General features: G+C 44.9%; 2 protein-coding genes across 3 annotated transcripts in view; one reads left to right on the top strand and one right to left on the bottom strand.

Annotated features, from left to right (window-relative positions):
* Positions 1-11334, bottom strand: part of larp1 (La ribonucleoprotein 1, translational regulator) — a 28141-nt gene extending 16807 nt beyond the window's left edge. Inside the window, exon 1 of one of the 2 annotated variants that reach the window (XM_053847631.1) lies at positions 10780-11334. In XM_053847631.1, the coding sequence (XP_053703606.1) occupies positions 10780-11074 (295 nt within the window). In that variant the 5' untranslated portion in view covers positions 11075-11334. The remainder of the gene's footprint in view (positions 1-10779) is intronic. The other variant, XM_053847630.1, reaches the window with a different exon arrangement.
* A 4793-nt stretch (positions 11335-16127) lies between these two features.
* Positions 16128-21334, top strand: LOC128748701 (15-hydroxyprostaglandin dehydrogenase [NAD(+)]-like). Its single transcript, XM_053847656.1, has 7 exons — positions 16128-18521; positions 19213-19336; positions 20019-20125; positions 20194-20290; positions 20360-20436; positions 20659-20816; positions 21041-21334. The coding sequence occupies exons 1-7, from the start codon at positions 18426-18428 to the stop codon at positions 21156-21158; spliced, it is 777 nt and encodes a 258-aa protein (XP_053703631.1). The 5' UTR covers positions 16128-18425; the 3' UTR covers positions 21159-21334.
* Positions 21335-21435: the final 101 nt, after the last annotated feature.

Genomic DNA, 21435 nt, shown 5'->3' with positions numbered 1-21435 from the left:
GCTCTAGACCACCATTGCAACTGTTGGTCAACAAAGTCTTTCTGTGTAGCTTCACAGAGTAGCTTTGTAGTTGGGCTGCGGGTACTATGGCGGCTATATTGTGAAACAAAAGAGGATGAAGTCGTCTAAATCTAGTGAGGGCGGCAACAACAACAACAGTTGAGTTGGTGGTCAAACAAGCTGTGGAGCCAAGCGGTGGGTTGTCCATCAGCTTGGGATCAGGAATTATTCTTGTCATGCCTAAGACGAGACACGGAGGACTGAAAATCCCAATTAAAGAAGGTCAGACTGAGTAAAGATGAGGAGCTGAGACAACTTATTAACTTTTATTTATCTAGTCAGATGTATTTTTGCGTAAGTGACTGAGCGGCTGTCGCGTTACGAGAGAATGACTGCGCCGCCACAAAGGTCAGCAAAGCAAGGGAAGCATTGTACGGAGGCACATGGAAATAAGCTGCTTAAGCTAGTTTTTGTGGCTAGTCCTGTTTGAATAGGCTTCTATGTGTGGAGTGCACTCACTCAGACACACAACAGTCAGTGTTTACACAGGGTATTACACAGTTCAACCCAATGTCATGTTGTAGGGCCACAGCATCCCGCTAAGGTCCAGCTAGCTCCACGAAATGAGACCCCAAACTCGACGACGCACTGAGCTAAGAAGCAACGTTCGATAATAGGGTTGAGAGATTTGGCTTTCCGCCCATGCCAAATCAAATAAAGAGCTTATTATTACAGTGAAACAAATGTCACAGTCACATGTCCTGTGTGGTGGTGCTGAGTCGCGCGTCTCACTTCACTCATTCGTCTTGCCAGGCGGGTCGAAACACAGTTACAGCGATGAACCAGCCCCCACATCTGGGCCACAGGAGCTGAGTTTGGCATCCGACATGGTGAAGGTCACCAGAGACGGGTATGAAATTAACGACCTTTTAACTCGCCTGCCAACAAAACATCCTCTTCAGAACTGGCTTCTGTTGCTCTTAAGAGTTCCTGTTTCAAGATTTAATAGCGTTCGTCATGCCGTTCGCGGCATCAGCGTGATATCACATTCCGATGAAGACACATTGGCTTGTGTGGCACTGTATTCCGCCCATATCAAGAGAAAAGAATTGGGCTCAAAGCTGAGCCATGAGGAACACCATATAAAGACAAGCATCTTCTCCAGGGTGAGCCACTGAACACTCGTCCGGAGGTCATCCCCGAGTGCTTCTGGATGCATGTTCTAGTAAATAACACATAAGTCACAGCTGGCGCTCAGGACCAAAACCAACTGTCAAACAACAGATAGTCATGGCAGGCAGAGCAAATCGACTGCACTCCATGCATATCACTCATAATACAGAGGGGAATCAAGATTTAAAAGATTTCTGTGACGATGGAAAGCAGCCCCACGAAACATCGAGAGAGTCTCATTACTCGACACAATGTGACAAACTCACTGACCTACACTAAAAGTGTGTCAGAGAATCAGCATGAATTCCTCAATGGTTAATCGGCTCTCATCTGCTTAGCACAAATAAATACTGCGATCAGTGAGCCTCTAGCTGGAGGCGCGAGCATGCATCACAAGGCTCATGACGCCGCATGGTTTCTCAAGGAAAGACTCTTAGCAGACCCAGGTTTCAGTGCCGCCAAACATTCCTGTCCGCGTCACTGTTCCGATTTTCCTCTGTAGCGTCTTTCAGGTTTGATCCGGGGAAGTGGAGTCCCACAACCGAGGCATCATGACTCAGGTCTCAGACAGGCTTGAAAGCCTATTAATAAAGCTATTAACTCAGGCACACAATGAGCCATTTAAATGCTTTTCTGGCATCAAATGCTAGAACTAGCTTTTTCCTAGTTAGCCCCATGAATCAGCAACATTAGCTCGCATCACACATCTTGAATATTACTCAACGTCAAAACTTGACCACAATTGCTTTGACCAATACGACAATCACCTATATTAATCACGATTCCCCACAATGCCTGGCACAATATCAGTGTTTTTATTGGAGCTTGCCAGGCAAAAACTCTCGGATTAACCAAGGGCTAAATAAACACGCCAAAGAAAACTATTACAGTTCTCGTGTGCCTCTGCAACATGGCTGCTAAGCCTGTGAATTATCAAGCATGAACAAGGCTAATGATGTGTAGCAGCAGCAGTACAGGGGCCAAATATATCCTGCCATCAATGAGCTACCGCCAGACGTTACATCCAATATACTTCCACGAAACTTTCATAGAGGAAGTCGACATGGGGACACAAAGATTAAACTCCTTGAAATGTTCGACACCAAAGATCCCCCAACTCAATTCCAGTCAGCCAAAACACAAACCAGCCCAAAGAGGCCCCTAATTTAATTCTTTGTTGGACCCAGCTATGCTACATCATTGCCTAAATATTGGCACGATTCAACACCGTAATAAACCATTTCTGATTGTGAATGAGGGTGACTTTAGCGTGAGGTTCACTCCTCTCAGAGGAGACGTGTTGCCGGCTTTACCAGTTCCAACGATCAACGTCATTCAAACGATCAGATACTAACTTTGTGACATGAAAAAAATGCAGAAAGTCCAGACTATTTTAGAAAGCCTTGGAAAACAACATTGACCAGCTGATAAGTGAAATGCTTGTCGGGTGGCTCTGTCATTGTTTCAGGATCAGCTGAATGTGTGCTACCAGCCCAGCACTGAAGGCATGAGGTCACCGGGGAGTCGCTCACAGGACTGTTCAGTATTCAAAGTATTCCTGGACCATATCGGATGATCCCTCTAGTGCCATGGGAGATGATTCCAGGGTCAGAACGGGGGAGAATTACAGACCTCTGTGCAGCAAAACTTCAGATAGTAGAACTACAACAGGCATTCATTTGCACTTGATCTCTTCAAATCTTCACTGAATAAATAAAGCAACAATTATAGTGCCAAAAGCATCTTAATTTTACACGTTTCCCTGAGTAGCAGTAAAAAGTGACAGAATGATTGTAAAAGCTCTCAAAACATGGATAACTGGAAAACAAAATGGAAAACAAAAAAGGATTTAGCGAACTAGAAATGATAAATACACCCCAAACAAAAGCTCTGGTCTCAATAGATCAAACATATTTCATTTAGCATTGCTGAAGAGAAAACAAATCCGCATGTCATTTTCAAAACTGCAATGCTTATAAATATGACTTTAATAGGGAACAGATCGGACAACCAAACCACATGACAACAAACAATGTCAGACACATGTAAGATACATGGCAGCACACGCAGATCTCATACTGACCATTTTATCAGGTCACGTGACAACAGAAAGGTGAACATTGACATCCAACAAAGGGCCAGCGGGACACAGAAAAGACAAGGATCACAAGGTACTTTTCAATTATGCTCCCTTACGATGCTCTAGGTTTAGCTCCGCCCACTTTCCATCTCAAACTGTGGTCTGAAAATGCCTGCACCACCATTTGGAGCAGGACCATCCAAGTCACATGACAAGTCCAATGTGGCCCATTCACCATATACAGCTTTCAAGGACATGTTTTTTTTTTTTTGTTCATAATACCTTATCTACACAGCTGCTCTCGCCCACTGACTTTCACTCATGAGCAGAGACACCCTCAGCTGGGCTCCTGGGACCAGTTCCCACTGGTCCAATGATACACGCCACTGACAATACCTGCTCCAGTGGAGGCCTCCAGGCCATCGGCCGTGGAGTCAAAAATAAACCTTGTGCCACGTCAGCTTAGATAAACACCATGGCAGTTTTGGGAAACTGATCCCATCTAGAGCCAGATTCTGGTGCCTTTTGTTCGCCACACAAAGGAGCTTTTCACCCACAGGTTCTGCTGCGTTCTCATTTTGAGAACGTACACTTTAAAAAACATGGGAATCCGCACCTCCTGCTGGTTTACAGCATGACGTCAGCTCACGGGAATCAGTGGTGACCCAACCAACGTTTTATTCGTCCCTAACGGGAACTCAGTTAGAAAAGGTGTCGCAACCATGAACACATGCACAGTCATGTGTTCTCCCTGCATCGAAGACACCTGATGACATCACAGCTTGTGGAGTAAAAGCTCAGAAAGCATAAATTGGGTGGTGTCTCCTCAGGCTGCCGCGAGACGTGCACAAGCTCTGGCTACGCCACAAGCTTCATAAATCTTACCTGACAGGCAGGCAGGCAGCGACACATTACAGTTGACAATGAGCCGGAGTTTGGAAAAGTGATGCCAGCGAGCACTTAACACGTCAATATTAGAAGATAAACTTGTGTTTTAGTTCAAGCGGATCAACCAACATGTCTCTCATGCACCTAAAAACCAAGGCATAAATTACCACACCCTTGTAGAAGTAGCTAACAAAGCTAGTTACTGACACCAAATCTCACTAGTTTGTTTCTGCACTGTGTAGAAGCAAAGTCGTACTTAGCCAGGGTTGGTTTTTAAAGGTTTTACTGAAGCCATACAGCATCACAACCCACTTTAGCAGAAATATTTACACTGACTGCCATTTCTCTGCTCTTACAGAGGCGTGTAAATAAAAATGAAGCGTTTTAGTGTCCAGCTCTGTAGAAATCAAATGTTTCCACTTCCATTTCATGCATTCTTTCACATGAGAATTCATCTTTAAAAAGAGATGATTCTTCTGATGGTATGGCAACTCTCATTTAAGCCGTGGCGGTGCGCCAAGCTAGTTGATATGTAGCGTAAACCCTGGACTCTGTCTCCCTGGCCTTCATGACGAATGAAGTCAGTGAAGCTGCCATAGATCAATGACCTGACTGAGTTAAACCCCTAACTGATGTTAGCCTGTCCAGTGGCTCACTACCCTCGCTGCCAGGTTAGCTGCTCCATTAACGTTTGTTTTGTTATTAGCCAATAGCCGCGGCCAGCAACCTTCAGCTTGAGAACGACTATGGTGTTTTCTTCCATCAAACATGCAGACTTAAGTAGAAAAGTTGACCTGTGCCTGCACTCAGAGGAAGCTGTTATGGCCAGGTTTAGAGTGCTTTCTGAAGAACAACCAAAATTTGACACCAAGACTCCTGAAGCTCTGACATCAACAGAGCAGTGGCAGAGAACATTAGTGAGACCCAAGCAAGTGCCCATTACTTATAACTGGGTTGTTAATTTTGCATGTATTTGAATTGAAAGTGACAAAATGATTCTTTTTTTTCAATGTACCATCTCATTTTAAAGTACAATGGAACACAACATCAGCGTCTGTCGTGCGACATGACACACAATTGGAAGCCACATCTGACTCTGTCAGACTATGTGAATAAAAAAAAAGAGCATTTGATCGAGATGGTTCTTGTACTATTGGAATTCTAAGTTTGACACACTTGAGGTCCTATGAGGACCCAGACACCTTGCTGGTCTGGTGTTTCCAGGGTTTCAACTGTTGTGCTGCTATTTGAGTGAGAGCCTGTGTTCGGGAGCAGTTCTTAAGTGTGCAGAGTCTGGGAGGTAAAGGATGTCTTCTAGTGAGACCTCATGGAAGGACTGAATCTACGAATTTTAGTGGGAAGAAAATGGGGTATATTCAGGGCATTCTGCCTTGGAGTTGGGCGCCCAAAGCTTTACTTTTTCCCTTTTTAATGTGGAAGAAAACAAGGATGATTCAAGAGAAAAATGGATCGGAAAAGTGTAAATCACATCACTGTCTGTCGCCAGTATTACTCGTAGTACACCACAGTACTGCATTTATCAAAGAGCAAGAAATGAAATTTCACAAGCAGGAGACAGCAGGTATCAAAAGTCAAGCCACTTTATCGCATCATCGGCCAGACACACACAAACAGTCTAAACACTGGCTTCAGTCCTGAGAGGGTTGAGCCACTATCATAGCGTCCAGACACAAGCTGAGGCAGATAAAAACGCGCAGTCCAATTCATTCAGCCAAGAGCTCATTTTCCAGCTCCGATAGTATGTGTTCGTGATGCGTGGGCGTGCTGGCACGACTCAGGCAGATGAGCCAACAATAATGAGCTGTAAATGACCTGCTCCATGTGAGGAGCACTTCCACTAATTGATAGGGTGACTGTTTAAAAATAGAGGGACCAATTAAGAGCAGTGAATTTTACTGTGAGCATTTGAAACGGCATGAAAAGGACTGGTATCAATGAATGGAAACTCCACCACAGGGTTTACTTGACACAACTGTGGTTCATCTTTGAGAAAGAGGAAAGAAGTGACAGTGGAAATCCGACTCAAGTTTCACTATAGGTTCACCAACTGACCTCCACGTAAACGGCAACAATCCGCTGCTTTGGAAGCGTTACGACATAACAGTGTTAACTAGCTTGCCAGGGGAATAACACGTAGCCCATGAGTTATGTGCTGGACAAAGAAAGCTATGAATGGGCTTCTTCTTGCACTAGAGTCTGGGCAAAGCCACCGAAAAGTTTAAACTTTATAGCAACAGCAGCAACAGTGTTGGACCAACCAGGCAGAAAACAAAAAGCCCTCAGCACACTGGTCACACTCATGACCTTTGTCGAGTCGAAAAAAAACGCAACACCAACTAGACTCCGTTCCTCCAGTCAAGTGTCAAACACCACCAAACTTTGGCTGATTAATAAACCACTTCTTCCTTTCACTATGGTCTTAATCGAGCCGCCAATCCCACGGTTTCCTTTACAGTCAGTCCAACTGTTGACAGTCCAGGAGAAACTTTAGAAACTGAAGTTTTACACAGAATACTAAAACAGATTCTGATCCAAGCCAATGCATCTCAACCAAAACTCATTATTACCATGAACACAAAAGGCATTAGATTTGTCCCCAACTGCAAAAACACTGAGCACTCGTGTCATGGAGGAGGAAAGTTTCGGAAAGCAATAAGGACAAATGTGTCAGACTGAAAGGAGTTGTTGATTCAGACAGACGTAATCAGGCCAGATCAACAAGTTAAACCAAACGTTTAGTTACCACGTCAACCGCGGTCCTTTAAAGCCCAGGCCTTTTTTTAATGATGTCCAAAAAAGATTTCTCATCTCTTTTCATCATTTCAAACAGGCAGAGTCCATCCATAACCCCCAGCATCAACCAACCAATACAGCAAACAACCAATACAGTTGGCAGCCTGCTGCTTCTCAAAATGCCCAACTGGTAAGTGTCATAGTTGATCTTTATCAGGTATAACTAGAGAGTGGGCCAAAAACTCTTACGCTGAAGGCAAAGAGTCGACAAGTGTTATGTTGACTATCATCACGCAGTCACACGTAGGGTCGGCCACAGGGGGTCGGAGCTGCAGACGGCCAGGGCCGCTCTCCTCAGGGTGACAACAAAGAAAACTCAACTCACAGAAAAGGAACAAGAGGGAGAGGTGTTCATGCTAACGCTGGCCCGCATGCGGCGCCACCTCCTCCAGTCAACACTTGCAGTGAAAAAGAAGCGTCAAATCAGCAGGAGACGCACAGAGCGGAAGTCATTGAGCAAGATCACGGTGCAGTCAGTGTGAATCGATCGGTCTAAAATGATTTATGAATTATAATCCACGGTGTCAGACTCACCTGGCACCCCGTGAATGAGACCAGAAGACCCGAAACTGTTTCATTCGCTTGTAAATGAGCCAAAAGTTGGGGTCGAGATGGTTGAGAAGATAAGGATCTGGTTTACATTCAGCAGGTCATTTGCAAGTGTGGACGGAGAAGCAGGCAGACCTACAGTCATGCTAATGAATTGAGCCGTGACTTGATTTCCATCCATTCCTGCAGTAGACCGGCCTGTTTTTCTGGATACTGCCTGAAACTCAGGATCAAACCCAACTTTTATTTGCATTACTAACATCCTCACTGAAAAGGGAGGCCAGCTGGCGAAGGTCACCTTACGTTCCCTGATGAAGGTTCTAGAAACACACATCTTTGAGAACACCCGGCACGTTGTCGTGACCCTTTAATAATAGTCTTAGCCATCTTAAAATCCCTGAGCGTATATTTGATTTGTCACAGCCACAGACCATCATAGGCTGGTCTGCTGCTGCTATTTCAAGGAAAGGAATGTGTCGACCTATATTGGGACAAATTGGCTTCAATTACAACTGGTATGAACTCCATCTCTATAAAATCCAGAATAATGGAATATTTAAATGTCACGTGACACCAAACCATAAACAAGTATGTAGCATTTTTGTTCGGAAATTGCAAAACAGGGTCAATTAAAGATGTTAAAGGACACCAACGGGCCAATTAAAACAGAATGCTGACAAAAAGCACCGAGAGCAACATTTTCTTCACCTCTGTCCCTTTTCTTTCCGAAACTCAGACTCGCCAGGCCAACCATCTTCTTCTGACAGAAACCTTTTCTTTGTTAGTCAAAAACCCTGGGTAAAACAAGTCCAGTTTAGCTGACTTAATTTTCATCTGTCCAACACACAACTGTCAAGAAAGTTTGTAAGATCAGCGTCTACAATCATTAGAGTGACGTGATGATCAGTGGATTAGTATCATCGCACCACGAGTGAAAAGGTCAAATGACCAACGCAACACGTCATTAGATGATTGGAATTTCCTACTGTGAAGAACTGTAATGATGTCAGTGCTATTCTTCTAAAAAAGACATGACTGCAACGTATATGACCATCAAGCTGGTATTAGAAAATACACGTAAATCATCCACACCCAGTCACACGCTTTATCACTATCAGTAAAACAAGTGAGAAGTGATGCCCACAGCTCATATGTTTGATGAGCAGCCACACTGTGACCGTTTGACAGAGGCAGATCACAATCTGAGACAAAACTGAGCATTAATGACTGTTTTGAAACGCTTTCACACTTCTGTGAGCTGATAAGGAAATAGAGACAGTTGAGAATATAATAAATAAATCACAGATGCCATCCACAACTGCTTCACCATAAGGTGTTCGTGTCTCTTAAAGTTCCAGTATTTACAAGTTAAATCATAAGAAGTGGAATGACGACAGACCCAGTCCTAGTTTCTAGGAGTAGAACCTGGAAAGAGCACAGCAGAGCCTTTATCTGAACCTTTCAACTCCCTGTCTGGTTCGCTCTCTGGCGTGTCGGCTTCAGGAGCATATTTATGTCAGGTGTACATCCAGAGTACATGCTGTGCCACAGTGTGTAGCAACAGGGTCACACACACACACACACACACACACACACACACACACACACACACACACACACACACACACACACACACACACACACACACACACACACACACACACACACACACACACACACACACACACACACACTCACACACTCACACACACACTCACACACTTCAGACCTACCCCAGTCATTAGCACGAAGACTGCTTGAGATGATTGAATTACTTTCAGTTGGGTGGTTCAACCATAATAAATTCATGTTACACTACAGTCGCCACCATCATCCTCTCTTAAAACAAGCCACAGTCAGAGGAGAAATGGCCATGTGATCATCACGACCAAAAAAACGTCATAAGTGTGGGACCATTTCACAAAGGACACAAACCTTTCACACTACATTATGATCGAATGAAATTCAACTTAACTTTCAAAACAGCACTTTACACTATACAAGTGTTTACTTACATTTGTCTTCATATTCGACTTATATTGCAATCGGTCATGCTGGCGTGTTCGTCAACCTGTACGCTTTGCATGTCGACTAGTCGTCTCGGTAGTCATCGACTAGTCGACTCTCCAAATAATCATTGTTGCCAGCCCTGAAGGCAGCTTCATCTGGTGTGTTTTGGGGGTTCACCATCTACACAGCTCATCCAGGAGTCCAATCTAACTGGACAGAATGAGCATGTAAGTGGGACACGAGTCCCAGAATACTACTCCACAACATGGAATTAATGCGCATCGAAACGATTGCTTGACGATTGCGACAGTGAACCCACCCTCTTCATGCTATAATCGAATCCCAGTGATTTCCAGCCAACGATCCCACTAAACAGAAGCTAGGATGACTCACTACTACCATTGATTTCCGCGGCTGGCAACAGACAGAAGCCGTGACAACCGTGGTACAAGACCCTCTACTACTCGTTGTTTTCATTCGCGACAGTTTTCTGTTAAATACGAGCCGATAGATTGTGTATTGAACCGATTAGCCACTTAGCACGCTAGCTCCCATGCCTTTCTGTCGGCGAACACGTGGAGCGAACACGTGACGTCTCATAACAAACCTGCTGGTTTAACAGCTTAAACACGCTCGGGTGTAGAAAGACACCGCTACACGGTGTCTGACCGTGGCGTAACGACGTGTAGCTGGAACGCGTCGCTACTGGAACGCGTGTTTTCGGGGGAGTGACACCCGGGGCTAAGCTAACGTGGTCATGAAGGGAGGGCTTGGCGACGCGCTAGGCCCGTGTGCTATTGTTAGCCTGCTAAGCGGCTAACAGTCACGTCTACTAATCGGTGATCGATAGCAGACGAGGGCGCGCGCCTCGGTGGCTCGGTGCCCGGCTCGGTCCAAAATATGGACGGAGAAATAGCTGACAAACGCGCGTGTGTAGCGTCGGTTTCGCTGCTGAGGGGAAGAGTTTCTCCAAGTGCGGTCGAGCTGATCACAACACTGGACGAACAGGAGTTTGACTCAGCAGACTGTTGCTTTAACACTCTTTGGACGCGTTTAATGGGTGTGATCCGGCTCAGCCCCGAGTACAGGGGGTTTCTCTCCCGACAGAACCAGACAGCGACCGCAACAACTAGTTGGTGACCTCCGAGAGTTGACTGAACATTCCAGCGAGACAACTGCTGTGTGCACTCTGACCACTGATAAGCACCAGCACAGGGCTGACAGGCAGGCAGGCGGGGAAGCGACGTGCATGCAGGGCTACTGACCGTGTGTCTGTCCGTTCACGCTGACCACGGTCACCGCGTTCATGTTCTTAGTCCACGGGTTCACCTTGGGCGGCGGAGCTTCGGGAAACTCCTTCCTGCCTTTCTCGTCGTCCTTGTCGCTTCCCTCCTCGTCGCAGCGCTGCTCCTCCTCGTTGGTGCCCTGGTCCCCGACAGCCACCTCCTGCTTGGCCCTCTCACCCCGGTCCATCTCCGGCTCGGAGCGAATCACTTGACCGTGCTCCTCCGCCTTGGCCAGCGGGTTGCCGGGCAGGAGCGCCTCCACCTGAGTGGCCATTTCCCACCACGGTCTTTCTTCCCCCCGCAGGATTTACCAGGCTTCGGTTCCTCGACTAGCCGGAGTCGCTCCGCGGAGTGAGCCGCTCCTCGGTCGCTCCGAGGCCAAACGAGCTTCAGGCTAAGACGCGGAGTGGACGGTGCTGGATTCAAACATATAGAACGGTAAATAAACGCGTGCGGGGGCCTCGCTGACGACAACCCGACCACCACTCGCAGCAATATGGATGATCCCCACCACGCGATAGCAGGGGGGGCGCGCACGTAGTATTTAGAGGGGCGTAGCCACGTACCGTCGGGAGCGCGCGTTCAAGTTGATTCTCGTTGCGTTCAAGTGCCTCCGGGAATGAAACAGCAGCTCCGGTTTGAAATATTTAGAAGCTCTTCTGCCTCGATTATCATAAATTCAGAGGGAAATAGTGGAGTGAACTGAGGGGTGTGTCGCTACAATAAAAAAAGCACAGATTTAATACAGGGGAAAAAAAATCATTTTTTGTAAATTACATTTATTTAAAAAGAAATAAACGGGATAGTAACTAGCTAAAGTTTTACAGTTGACAGAACATAAAATAGGAAATACATTCATGTTATAGTAATGAATGTTATTTTTGTCTCATACCTCAGCTGATGCTAGATCAATCTCTCTGAGAAAGAAATAAAAACATTCACCACAAACACTAAGGAGGGGTCCAATAGTCATTGTCCCCTTGGGCTCCAGTTAGATACGCCCCCTGCATTATGACCATGAGGAGGACATCCCAACCTCCTGTGTCCCAGATGGTCGGAATGATGTTGCATTACAAAGACAAAGGTGCAATAAAGGACGACCAAAACAGTAGAAGACCATGAATAATTAACATGTAGACATATGATATAATTGATTTATAATATGATACAAAGCAAAGTGGCAATTCTCGTGGCAGTCTTTTATGATCACCATTTGTGAACAAAAATTGTGTTGTGATTAACTATATTCTTAAAATCATGCTATTTCACGTACAAAGATTAAAAAAAAAAAAAAAAAAAACAGAGTTAAGAGTGAAGTAGAGCCTCCTCTTTTGGCTACATTTTCCAATGAACTTGAACGTACCACAACGGCTTGTGTGACGTCAGTCCAGTCTTCTAATCTCAAAACATTCAGATCCCGGCTCCTAATAGGATTTAAAATGCCACAACCCGCACAGACACGTCACATTCATACCGGGGTTTCGACGGGGTTCGGATAGCTGCGCAGCGTCACGTGACGGGGGAGTTGAACTACGTGTCCAAGACGGCGATGAAGCAATAAGGCTGGTCTGTTCTTCTACACACGTGTCCAGACCACGTGTGATCTCCCCAAAGTTCGGGACATGTCGGTGATGGCCGCGTATATTGGAGGAGTCCTCTTATAGGAGTGGGGTTACTGATGCTAGATGACTTGCATTTGTAACGTGCGCTATTTATAAAGCTGAATGGCTGGTTATGTAACGGCCTGAGACTTCAGGTCAGGTTTAAACCAACACTGGGTGTGTTTGTGCTTCTAATGGAGCACATTAAACTCGCCTTCACGGCACATGAAACAAGATGACTCAACACTTTCTACACCTCTTCTCCAAACATCTGAGCGACAGTAAACTAAACGTGTAGATGAGGCGACTCTTCAGCCCAGGGAAAACCAACTCAGAGAAACGCTTGCTTCCTCATCGCTGAGGCGTTATTTCGCAGGATTCAACTAAACTCTCACACTGTAATGTGTGGCTTCTTCGCCTGAAGATCCTCAGAAGTCTGTTCATGACACTGTAAATCCTCTGGCAGAGACACAACTTGTGCGTGTGGGAACAGTTGCAGCTGCAACTCTTCGTGGCCTTCAGCTGATGGCACTGGCTTCTTTCTCTAAAATGCTAATCGTGTTTGCACATGCACGGAGGGGTTGTGAGTGGCTTCGTGCGTCTGATGGGACCTCAGGCTGCTCAGGACTGAGCTGGAGTTCTCACTGTGGATTCAGAGTCGGATCCAAGGAGGCGGCGTCTCTCTTCCTCATCAAAAGAAGCGATCAGTGAGCGGCAGAAAGGCACAGCTGGGAAAGAGAGGTTCGTCAGGTCAAAGGTCAACTGGGATTTTTGACAAAGTTTCCAAAGTTGGTTCTTGCACTCTGACAACTTATATGTCAGGCACATGACTTCATTACATCAGCTTTTTGTGATGTGTTGTTGTGGATAATTATGACTTATTACTATGTCATAAATTTTAATTTATTTTTTTTAATTTTATTTTTCCAGTTCATGGTTTCCATTTCTTCCTACATAGATAAATAATTCTTCTAATTATTATCTTATCAACATCACATGTATTTCTTTTATTTCTAAATGAATGTATATAGGGTATACATGTGCTAAATATTTGTTTTTGTGAATAATTATGACTTACAATTATTATGTCAGAAATTATTAATTCCAAATTAATGTTCATGTTTTATTTTCCATTGAAATTTTATTTTTAACCATGAATTCCATTTCCTCCTCATATATTATTGTTATTCTAAACATTTTTTCAGATTTTTTTTGTGGATTATTTGGTCGAGTTACTGTTATTAAAGTATAACTTTTTATACCTCTTACATTATTGATTTATTTTAACCATGACTTCAAATTCACCCTTACATTGATCCATTTGAATTGCAATTTTTATTTACATACTGTTGTCAATTATGCTAATACTCTTATAGCTTAAGTAGGAGTCCAACAGACTGGGCTAAGGAGCAACAGTTGCCAGTGTAAATGAGTAAAACAAGTCAGTTGTGACGGCAGACTGAAGCCAACTGGCTTGCGCGAGTGACTGGAGGTAACCTCGGCTCTCTGAAGCCTGCAGTGGTGTGAGTCAGCTCCACCCTGCTGCCCTGTTGGTGACTAATCACTTTGAAAGGCTCGGTGAGAACTTGGTTGGGCTGAGATGTTTGACTCGGTGACGTAACTCGGACTTGATGAAGGGCTACTTGCTGGCCCGGTTATTAAATCCGAGCGAGCCAAACATGTCTGCTGCACTGACACATCACAAGGCTCCGGTTGGACGACAGACCCGTCTGACGCTTTCATGCTGCCTCTGCCTGTCACCTATCGCCTGCCTTGGCTCCAGCTCTCCTTCCAGCAGCCTGAACCTGCGCCGGTGGCCGTTAGCTGCGATCATTGATTTTAGATCTGAATAAACAAGAGGCTGGATTTTGGACTGAAAGTGCCAGACTGCATTCTGGACTCTGCCCGGCTCATTGTAGCATCAGGAGCTGCATTTGAAGTGAGAATAGAGCCGCATCAATGAAGCGCTCGAATGTGAGCGTCTGCTGTGGTGACGAGTGACGTGACCCCGCCGTGACCCTGACCGTGCTGCTCATGGCACCTCAAGAACAGCAGGAAAGCACTGCATACATGAGACACTAAAGCATTAGATTAGGTTATACATGTATTACTAATCATTTATACAAATATGGACCCGGTAAACGTCTTGAACAACAAGCCACAGCATAAAAAAACTCATCTTCACTCCCACTACAGATCATGGTCCTTGGAGGCTCCTCCCTCACCAAAATAGTAGTTTTAGTTTAGCAACAAAAACATCCCAAACAAAAGAAACAAATTATCAAAGTAGTTTTGCTATTCTAACGTTGCAAGGTCATCTGCTCCTGTGCTCTGTGACCCGGCTCACTGGGACATTCACTCGATGTGACACAGTTGTAGCAGGTGTGATCTAGTTTAAAGCTGAACGTGGCCCCTCACTGTAAACGGGCCGATATGTGGGCATCCTGTTCTTTGTGGCCGATGACGCCGCTGACACGTAAAGCTCTCTGGCATTGTCCAGTCGCACTCACCAGTGAAGCGGCATTGGAGCGCCGTGGTCAAAACACGAGTCAGCAGCTGGTCAGCAGATCGGAGCTCAGCGGTGCCTCATAAGCAGAATGAGCTGGAGAGGCCTTTGTGGCCCGAGTGCAAGAGCACAGGTTGCTACTGAAGCGGCTGCGACTGACTTCCTGTGGAAGGGTGGTGTTTTGCTGCAGCAGAGCTAACATTACCTAGCAAACACTAGCAAATGTTGAGGCTTCTCAGTTGTTATCATATATATATATATATATATATATATATATATATATAGTCTGCTTTTCTGAAATAATGTTTGTAATCTGTTGAATCCACCTGCAGGACACTTCAACATATGTGCACCTCCTTCCAGCACACGTGGAAGACCACAACTCATCTTTACAACTCGAAGTCGAGAGACACTTGTGTTGTTGTTCTTGCAGCAGGCGGGGCTTAACCTGAACCCAGTCAGGTGAAAGAAACTCATTCTCCCAGTCAACACAATGGGGGCAAGACAATCGATTCATGTGATTTACACGTATTCAAATTGTATTTGTACAATCTAAAGTGATCAAAGGTGTTTCCTGAAGTACCTCAGGTGGAGTTTTGCCTTCAATAAATCAAATTATCAATAAAGATGGTAATAGTATACACTAATATTTTGATTAAAAACTAATTTGGAGTTTGCTATTTACCAATTTTACACAACATAATACCACTCACCATATTCATGTTAATGCAGGTTAATAATGTTTTGTTAATTCAATTTGAGAAGTGAAATATTATAAATAATCAAAATGTGGTTCAAGTATGAATGTTATTTTATATAAATATTTTTTATTTAGCCAATATATTGTTATGTTTTCCTTCTCTTCCCTCGACTCTTTCACATCATTGGTTCAGGCTTACTTCTGTCACAGTGACCTTTGACCTCCATCATATAAAACTCGTGTAAAACAGCGTTGAGAAACCTCGGTTTCCCTCGCCCGACTCTCTCTCAACTTCAGTTCTTATCAGGATCTTTTAAAGCAACGGGCGCGCTGAGCTGATAAGAGGCGAGAACATGTTTGGTTTCAATACTGATCTAGATTTCTATTTGACCTGAAGAGATGAGAGCTGCTCCTGGTGTGACAAACCCCAACTGCCGTCGCTTTAATGCGTCGCATCAGAGCAAACCTGGTCACGTTCGCGCTGAGCGGCTCCCTCTAGCGCGGAGGCGGGGAATGTCTCTTCAGTCGGAACTCACCAAATTAAACGGTTGGAGTGTTGAGGGCGCTGTTCAGAGAATAATAAGTGGACTGCGTGTGAGTGAAGGAAGAGCGGAGAGTGGGGGCGAAAACAGTTGAGGTGTCTGGGGTCAGTGATGGAGCGGATGAAGGGCGGAGAAGAAGAGAGTGAAGGAAGGAGCGCCCTGGTGATGGAGCAGCGTCAGACATGGTGCCATGGTGATGAAGACAGAGCTGAGCTGCACCTCTAAAGCCCCTCCAGAAGATATTCCTTCTCACCCCAGAGCCCGAGGACAAAGAGCGGGTCGCTCTCACAACAACATCTGTTTAGTATTCGCCGCAGCCGCGCTGCGCGCTCCAGCCAAACGGCTTCATCTTGACTCCAGACTTCAGAGTGGAGCTGAAGGAGGGTCTCGTATCACAGGAGGGCGCGCCACGACCTGAGCCCAGCTGATAGCGCACGCGCTCACGCCGCCACCAAAACTGGTGACACGCGCTGCTCTTGGTTCCATGAATGAACATGGAACCAAGAGTCTCGGTGGTGACAGTCTTTGACATTTACAGTGATACGCAGGAAACTAATTCAACACACTCCTTTTATTTTTGTAATATATATATATAATTTGTGTGTGTGTGTGTGTATATATATATATATATATATATATATATATATATATAAAATCGAAACAATCGATGAGACAAGAAGACTTGCATACAGTCATGACAGAGCAATTTAACGAACTAATGTTACGACACCATTCCTCCACCTAGTGGCCACGAAAAGCAGCTACCCAGAGGTTGTTCCACAGAGTTCAACTTGTAGATTTTGTATTCTATTTTGTGTAGTTTTAGCTGCATTAAAGATTGGTGTCGACGTTTATTTTAGGATTATATTTTAAGGGTATTATGAGAAAGTATTTCAGCAATAAATATAAAATAAATCCATATTATGAGTACAAGAAATGTAATGCATTTTAATGGAGACACGCATTTAAGGGGAGAATAAAAGAAAGGAACTAGTGCTGTCAATCAAAAATTAAAAAATTAATCGAATTAATTACAGGCTTTTGTAATTAATTAATTGAATTAATCTCATTTTAATGTCATATCTGCTAAAGGTCTCCTGATAAAGAATTAGAGTTCTAGGACATAAAAAAATTGTAGTGCATGACTAATAAATGGAATACAGTAAGAAGAGAAGATTTGAAATCCAATTTTTTATTGGTGAACTGTGCTTCATAAATGAAATCCAAAAGTAAAGGTCAAGCACATCCACAAACCAGTTAGGCACGGTGCATTATTTAAATATGTAAAACAAATACAGCAATACAGTTAAATACATAAAATAAGGCTGTTTTTAAAAAATGTAAAACAACAGCAATACAGTTAAATAAATAAAATAAGGCTGTTTTAAAAACGCGATTCAGTTAAATAAATTAAATTCTGAAATAAAATATGGCTGTCTTAAATCGGCACTTATACTCAATGTAGCAATTAAAAAATGAAGTATAACACGCCTCTAAATGAGGCAAAATGAAGAACCGTTGATACTCATAATTCATTGCGTTAAATCTTTTAACGCGTTAAATTGCGGCGTAATTAATCAAATTAACGCGCTAAAATGACAGCAAAAAATAAAAAATAAAAAAATCTGGATATGAAACGTTATTGACTTCATTTATGTATTTTTTAATGATTCCACAGATTCAATTTGCTATCTGTTATTTTAAACATTTTTGGACATCATGTTTTTAGTTAGATACATTTATTCTAGTTTTATAAAACAAAACAAACATTTTGAATGTGGGTAAAAATATATATAACTTTTTTTCGGATTCAAAAAAAAAAATACAAAAGAAAAAAGTATCACATCAAAAGGCATAATTCTTCTCAAATCATCGAGAATAGTTTTTCCTCAACAAAACAATAACAACACAACGATAACGATAATAAAAATAGAATTTAGGGCGCCTCCCAGTGGCTAGATTGAGAAACTGCTTCCGCTCACAGCCAAACTCCATTAAGTGAGTTATTTTGTTTATAAAAGATTTGGCGCCCATTTGTGCAAGAGTTCCATGTTGGAAACACAGTGTCTGTCGATGCTGATGACTGTAATAGATCCCAGCCTTGTTTTGTGACTCACCGTTTCCGCAGCGTTTCCCACGCGCACCAACATCTTCTTTAGATCAGCATCCTTCTGTCCTGCATAGTTGGGCCGCTGACGTCAGCTCCTGGGGCGGCGCCTGCAACAGAAGAACCCACATCTTCATCTCCTTTGTACTCTTCCCTGGCGGCTGCAAGCATGCCGTCTGTGGCCGGGAGTGTGGCGGTGGTGACCGGGGCCGCAGCCGGAATCGGACGCGCGATCGCGGAGAGCCTTTTGAGGAGCGGTGCAAAGGTTCGTGACTTTGACCGGAACTTTATGCGTCTGTATCACGTCCATTCACACAACCGTGACACAAGAAAAAGGAGAAGACACGACCCAATAGCCTCCACGTAATTAAAAAAAAATCGTTAGACACGTTTTTCGATTGAAAATACTCTGGGTAGCGGGGGCAGCAGCTGAAGTCAAGAGGCCCAGACCTCTCTCTCAAGGTCAACAGGTCCTAATCTCTCCTGATTGGTCCGAGGCACCCCTCTTGACGTGGAGGATCAGACTTCCACTCCTCCTGTCTCGTATCTTTCACTCTCTTCCCAAAGGTGATTGCAGGTGAGACATGGAAGGTCGGTCGACCGGTTGATCCAGAACTTTGTCTTGTACTCATCTGTTTTTTTTTTTTTGTTGAGTCTCATCCTTCACTCCGTCCTTCTCTGACACGTGCTCTGCTCGAGTCAGCATTCGCCTGCTAAACCTCAGTAGATCTGCATGAAAGGTTCCCAGCAGAGTCATGTGATGTTTATCGTGGATGAAGGGAAGCTCAGGTAATAACAGCTGTGTCAGCATAAACAGGAAGTCTGCTGGAGTTTATGATCACGCTGCCATGATTCACACATTCCGCTCCAGGAGGCCTCTCTAACTGCCGAGATCGTGTTTGTCCCCGTCTTCAACACCAAGTGAGTTTGAGGTCAGAGGTCACTTTTGTTCCCAGGTTGCTCTGCTGGACGTCGATGAAGCTTCAGGGAGGTCCACGAAGGAAGCGCTGGACCAGGAGTTCGGAGCAGCGACAAGTCTCTTTGTCAAGTGTGACGTCCAGTCAGAGGAGGAGCTGAAAGGTAAGCTCAGTCCCATGACCTCAGTCACATGACCTCTTCTGTTTCACTGCCTCGTCTCTGAGGTGCCAGCGGGGGAGAAGCTGCAGACCCAGTGTTTCTTTGGCCAGATTCCTGAAGTCAACAGCCATCTGGGTCCGATCAGAGCAGCTGTGTTTGTCGGCTTAGTTCAGAGTGAGGTGGATTTGTTCATCCAGAACCTCCTGATGAGGCGTTGTGGACCCAGCACGACCACACAACAACAACTCACTAACAACAACCTGGACCATGTCTCATGAGCTCCTGTTGTGCAAAGTGATTCATTGTTGGGTCGTCTTGTGATGTTAAGAGTGTTCTTGTGTTACAATGATAGCTTGTCGTGTTGCAATGTGTTGTCTGCTGGTCCATTGTTTTGGGCTCCCGGTCAGTGGAGGGCGCTAGAGTGCCGCCCCACTGCTCTCTCAAGTCTGATGAAAACCTTAGAAAATGAAGAAATGTGTCTGTTTAAATGTTTTGGTGCATCTAGAGTATCGAGACAAATATTATTTAGAGAATAAATAATGTAAAAAGGACGGACTCATCTTCATGTTTCTTACCATTGACGCTCAGCAAAGCTCTGCCATAGCTCCTCGGTGCGATAGACTCAACAATGAATGACTCAACAATGAATGAATGTGTTATAATTCTTGTCACGTTTTCACTTCAGCTGCGCTACAGAAAGCCGCCGACACTTTTGGGGGAATCGACATCCTGTGCAACAACGCCGGCATCCTGCATGAGGGCGAGTGGGAGAAGACCGTGTCTGTAAATCTGGTAAAGCCCAACCCGGCAGCTTCATCCTGGTTGTCAGTGGGATTGAAAATGTCCGCTGCGCCTCAAAGATGGGCGTCATCAGAGGGACGTACCTGGGACTGGAGCACATGAGCAAGCAAAGCGGGGGGCGAGGAGGAGTCGTGGTCAATGTAGCTTCCATGGCGGGTGAGGGACACTGCCAGGATTTGGACCTCACTATGCAGGAAGCCTGCCAACTGAAGCGCTTGATTTCAGGTATCGGACCTTTGCCGAGTTGTCCGGTTTACACAGCAACCAAGAGCGGAGTGGTGGGCTTCACCAGAGCGATGGCGGTGAGCAGGCGAACTTCGCTGTAGCAGAATGCGAATTGAATTGGACGTCTGGCTGAACTTCAAAACAACAGCTATGTCATGATGAAGAAAGAGCTGAGCCAAGTGGCTTATAACTTTATGACCCTTTTAGGAAGAAGGCCCGTCCGCTGTGATGTTTGTGGGCGGAGCCAAGGACCAGCCATTTTCATTCAATGATCCGTACTGTAAACATCTGTCTTCCAGATTGCCTCGCAGGCTTCTGGCTACGGCGTGCGCTTCAACACACTCTGTCCTGGCTTCGTCCAGACTGAGCTCTTTACCCGCATCCCGTCCAAACTGGGCCGGTTTTCCGGTCTGACCGAACTCAGCCAAACCCTTATTGATAAGGTCGGGGTCATAACGTGAGTCCTTCCTTCTCATTCACGCTAAAACTGTAGCGTTAGTATCACGGCAAAAGCCGCGCAGATTGAAAAATGCTAGCAGTTAAATATGCTAACCAACAAATGCACAATTTTGGTAGGTGTTGACACGAGCAGCTGAATTCCCTACACGCTACACGTACTGGGGTCACGCGGTTTCTGTTTTCATTTGACTTGTCATTATGGGGCGAACCTTGTCTCTCCAGTGTGGCGGAGGTGGCCGAGTCTTTCCTGGAGCTGGTGACAGACGAGGAGAAGAACGGCGAGGCCCTGGTGGTTTTCCAGAGTGGGAAGCACTTTGTCACCTTTCCGTCATCTCTGTGATGCTAACTGGAGAAAATAAATGACGTTTGAGTTTGATATATACGTGTCAGGAGGTGGAAACATCAGAAGGTTTGCTTTCTGTCAGCTGGAATTTCTAACAAAAACTGTGAAATCTACCTGGACTCAAAGCATCCGTGATTCCTTTTGGCCTGACGAATGAAAGAATTCTCTCCATCCTTGCCTCCTCTGCTTGTTTTTTTCCTTTTTATGCTTATGACTCAAGGGAGGTGAAGAAGAGACCTCCTGTCCAGGGTGTCCCCTCCCCTTCACATTGTAT

The sequence above is a fragment of the Synchiropus splendidus genome, chromosome 17, assembly GCF_027744825.2.
Source record: "Synchiropus splendidus isolate RoL2022-P1 chromosome 17, RoL_Sspl_1.0, whole genome shotgun sequence".
Lineage (NCBI taxonomy): Eukaryota > Metazoa > Chordata > Actinopteri > Syngnathiformes > Callionymidae > Synchiropus > Synchiropus splendidus.
This window is presented reverse-complemented; position numbering and strand designations above follow the sequence as displayed.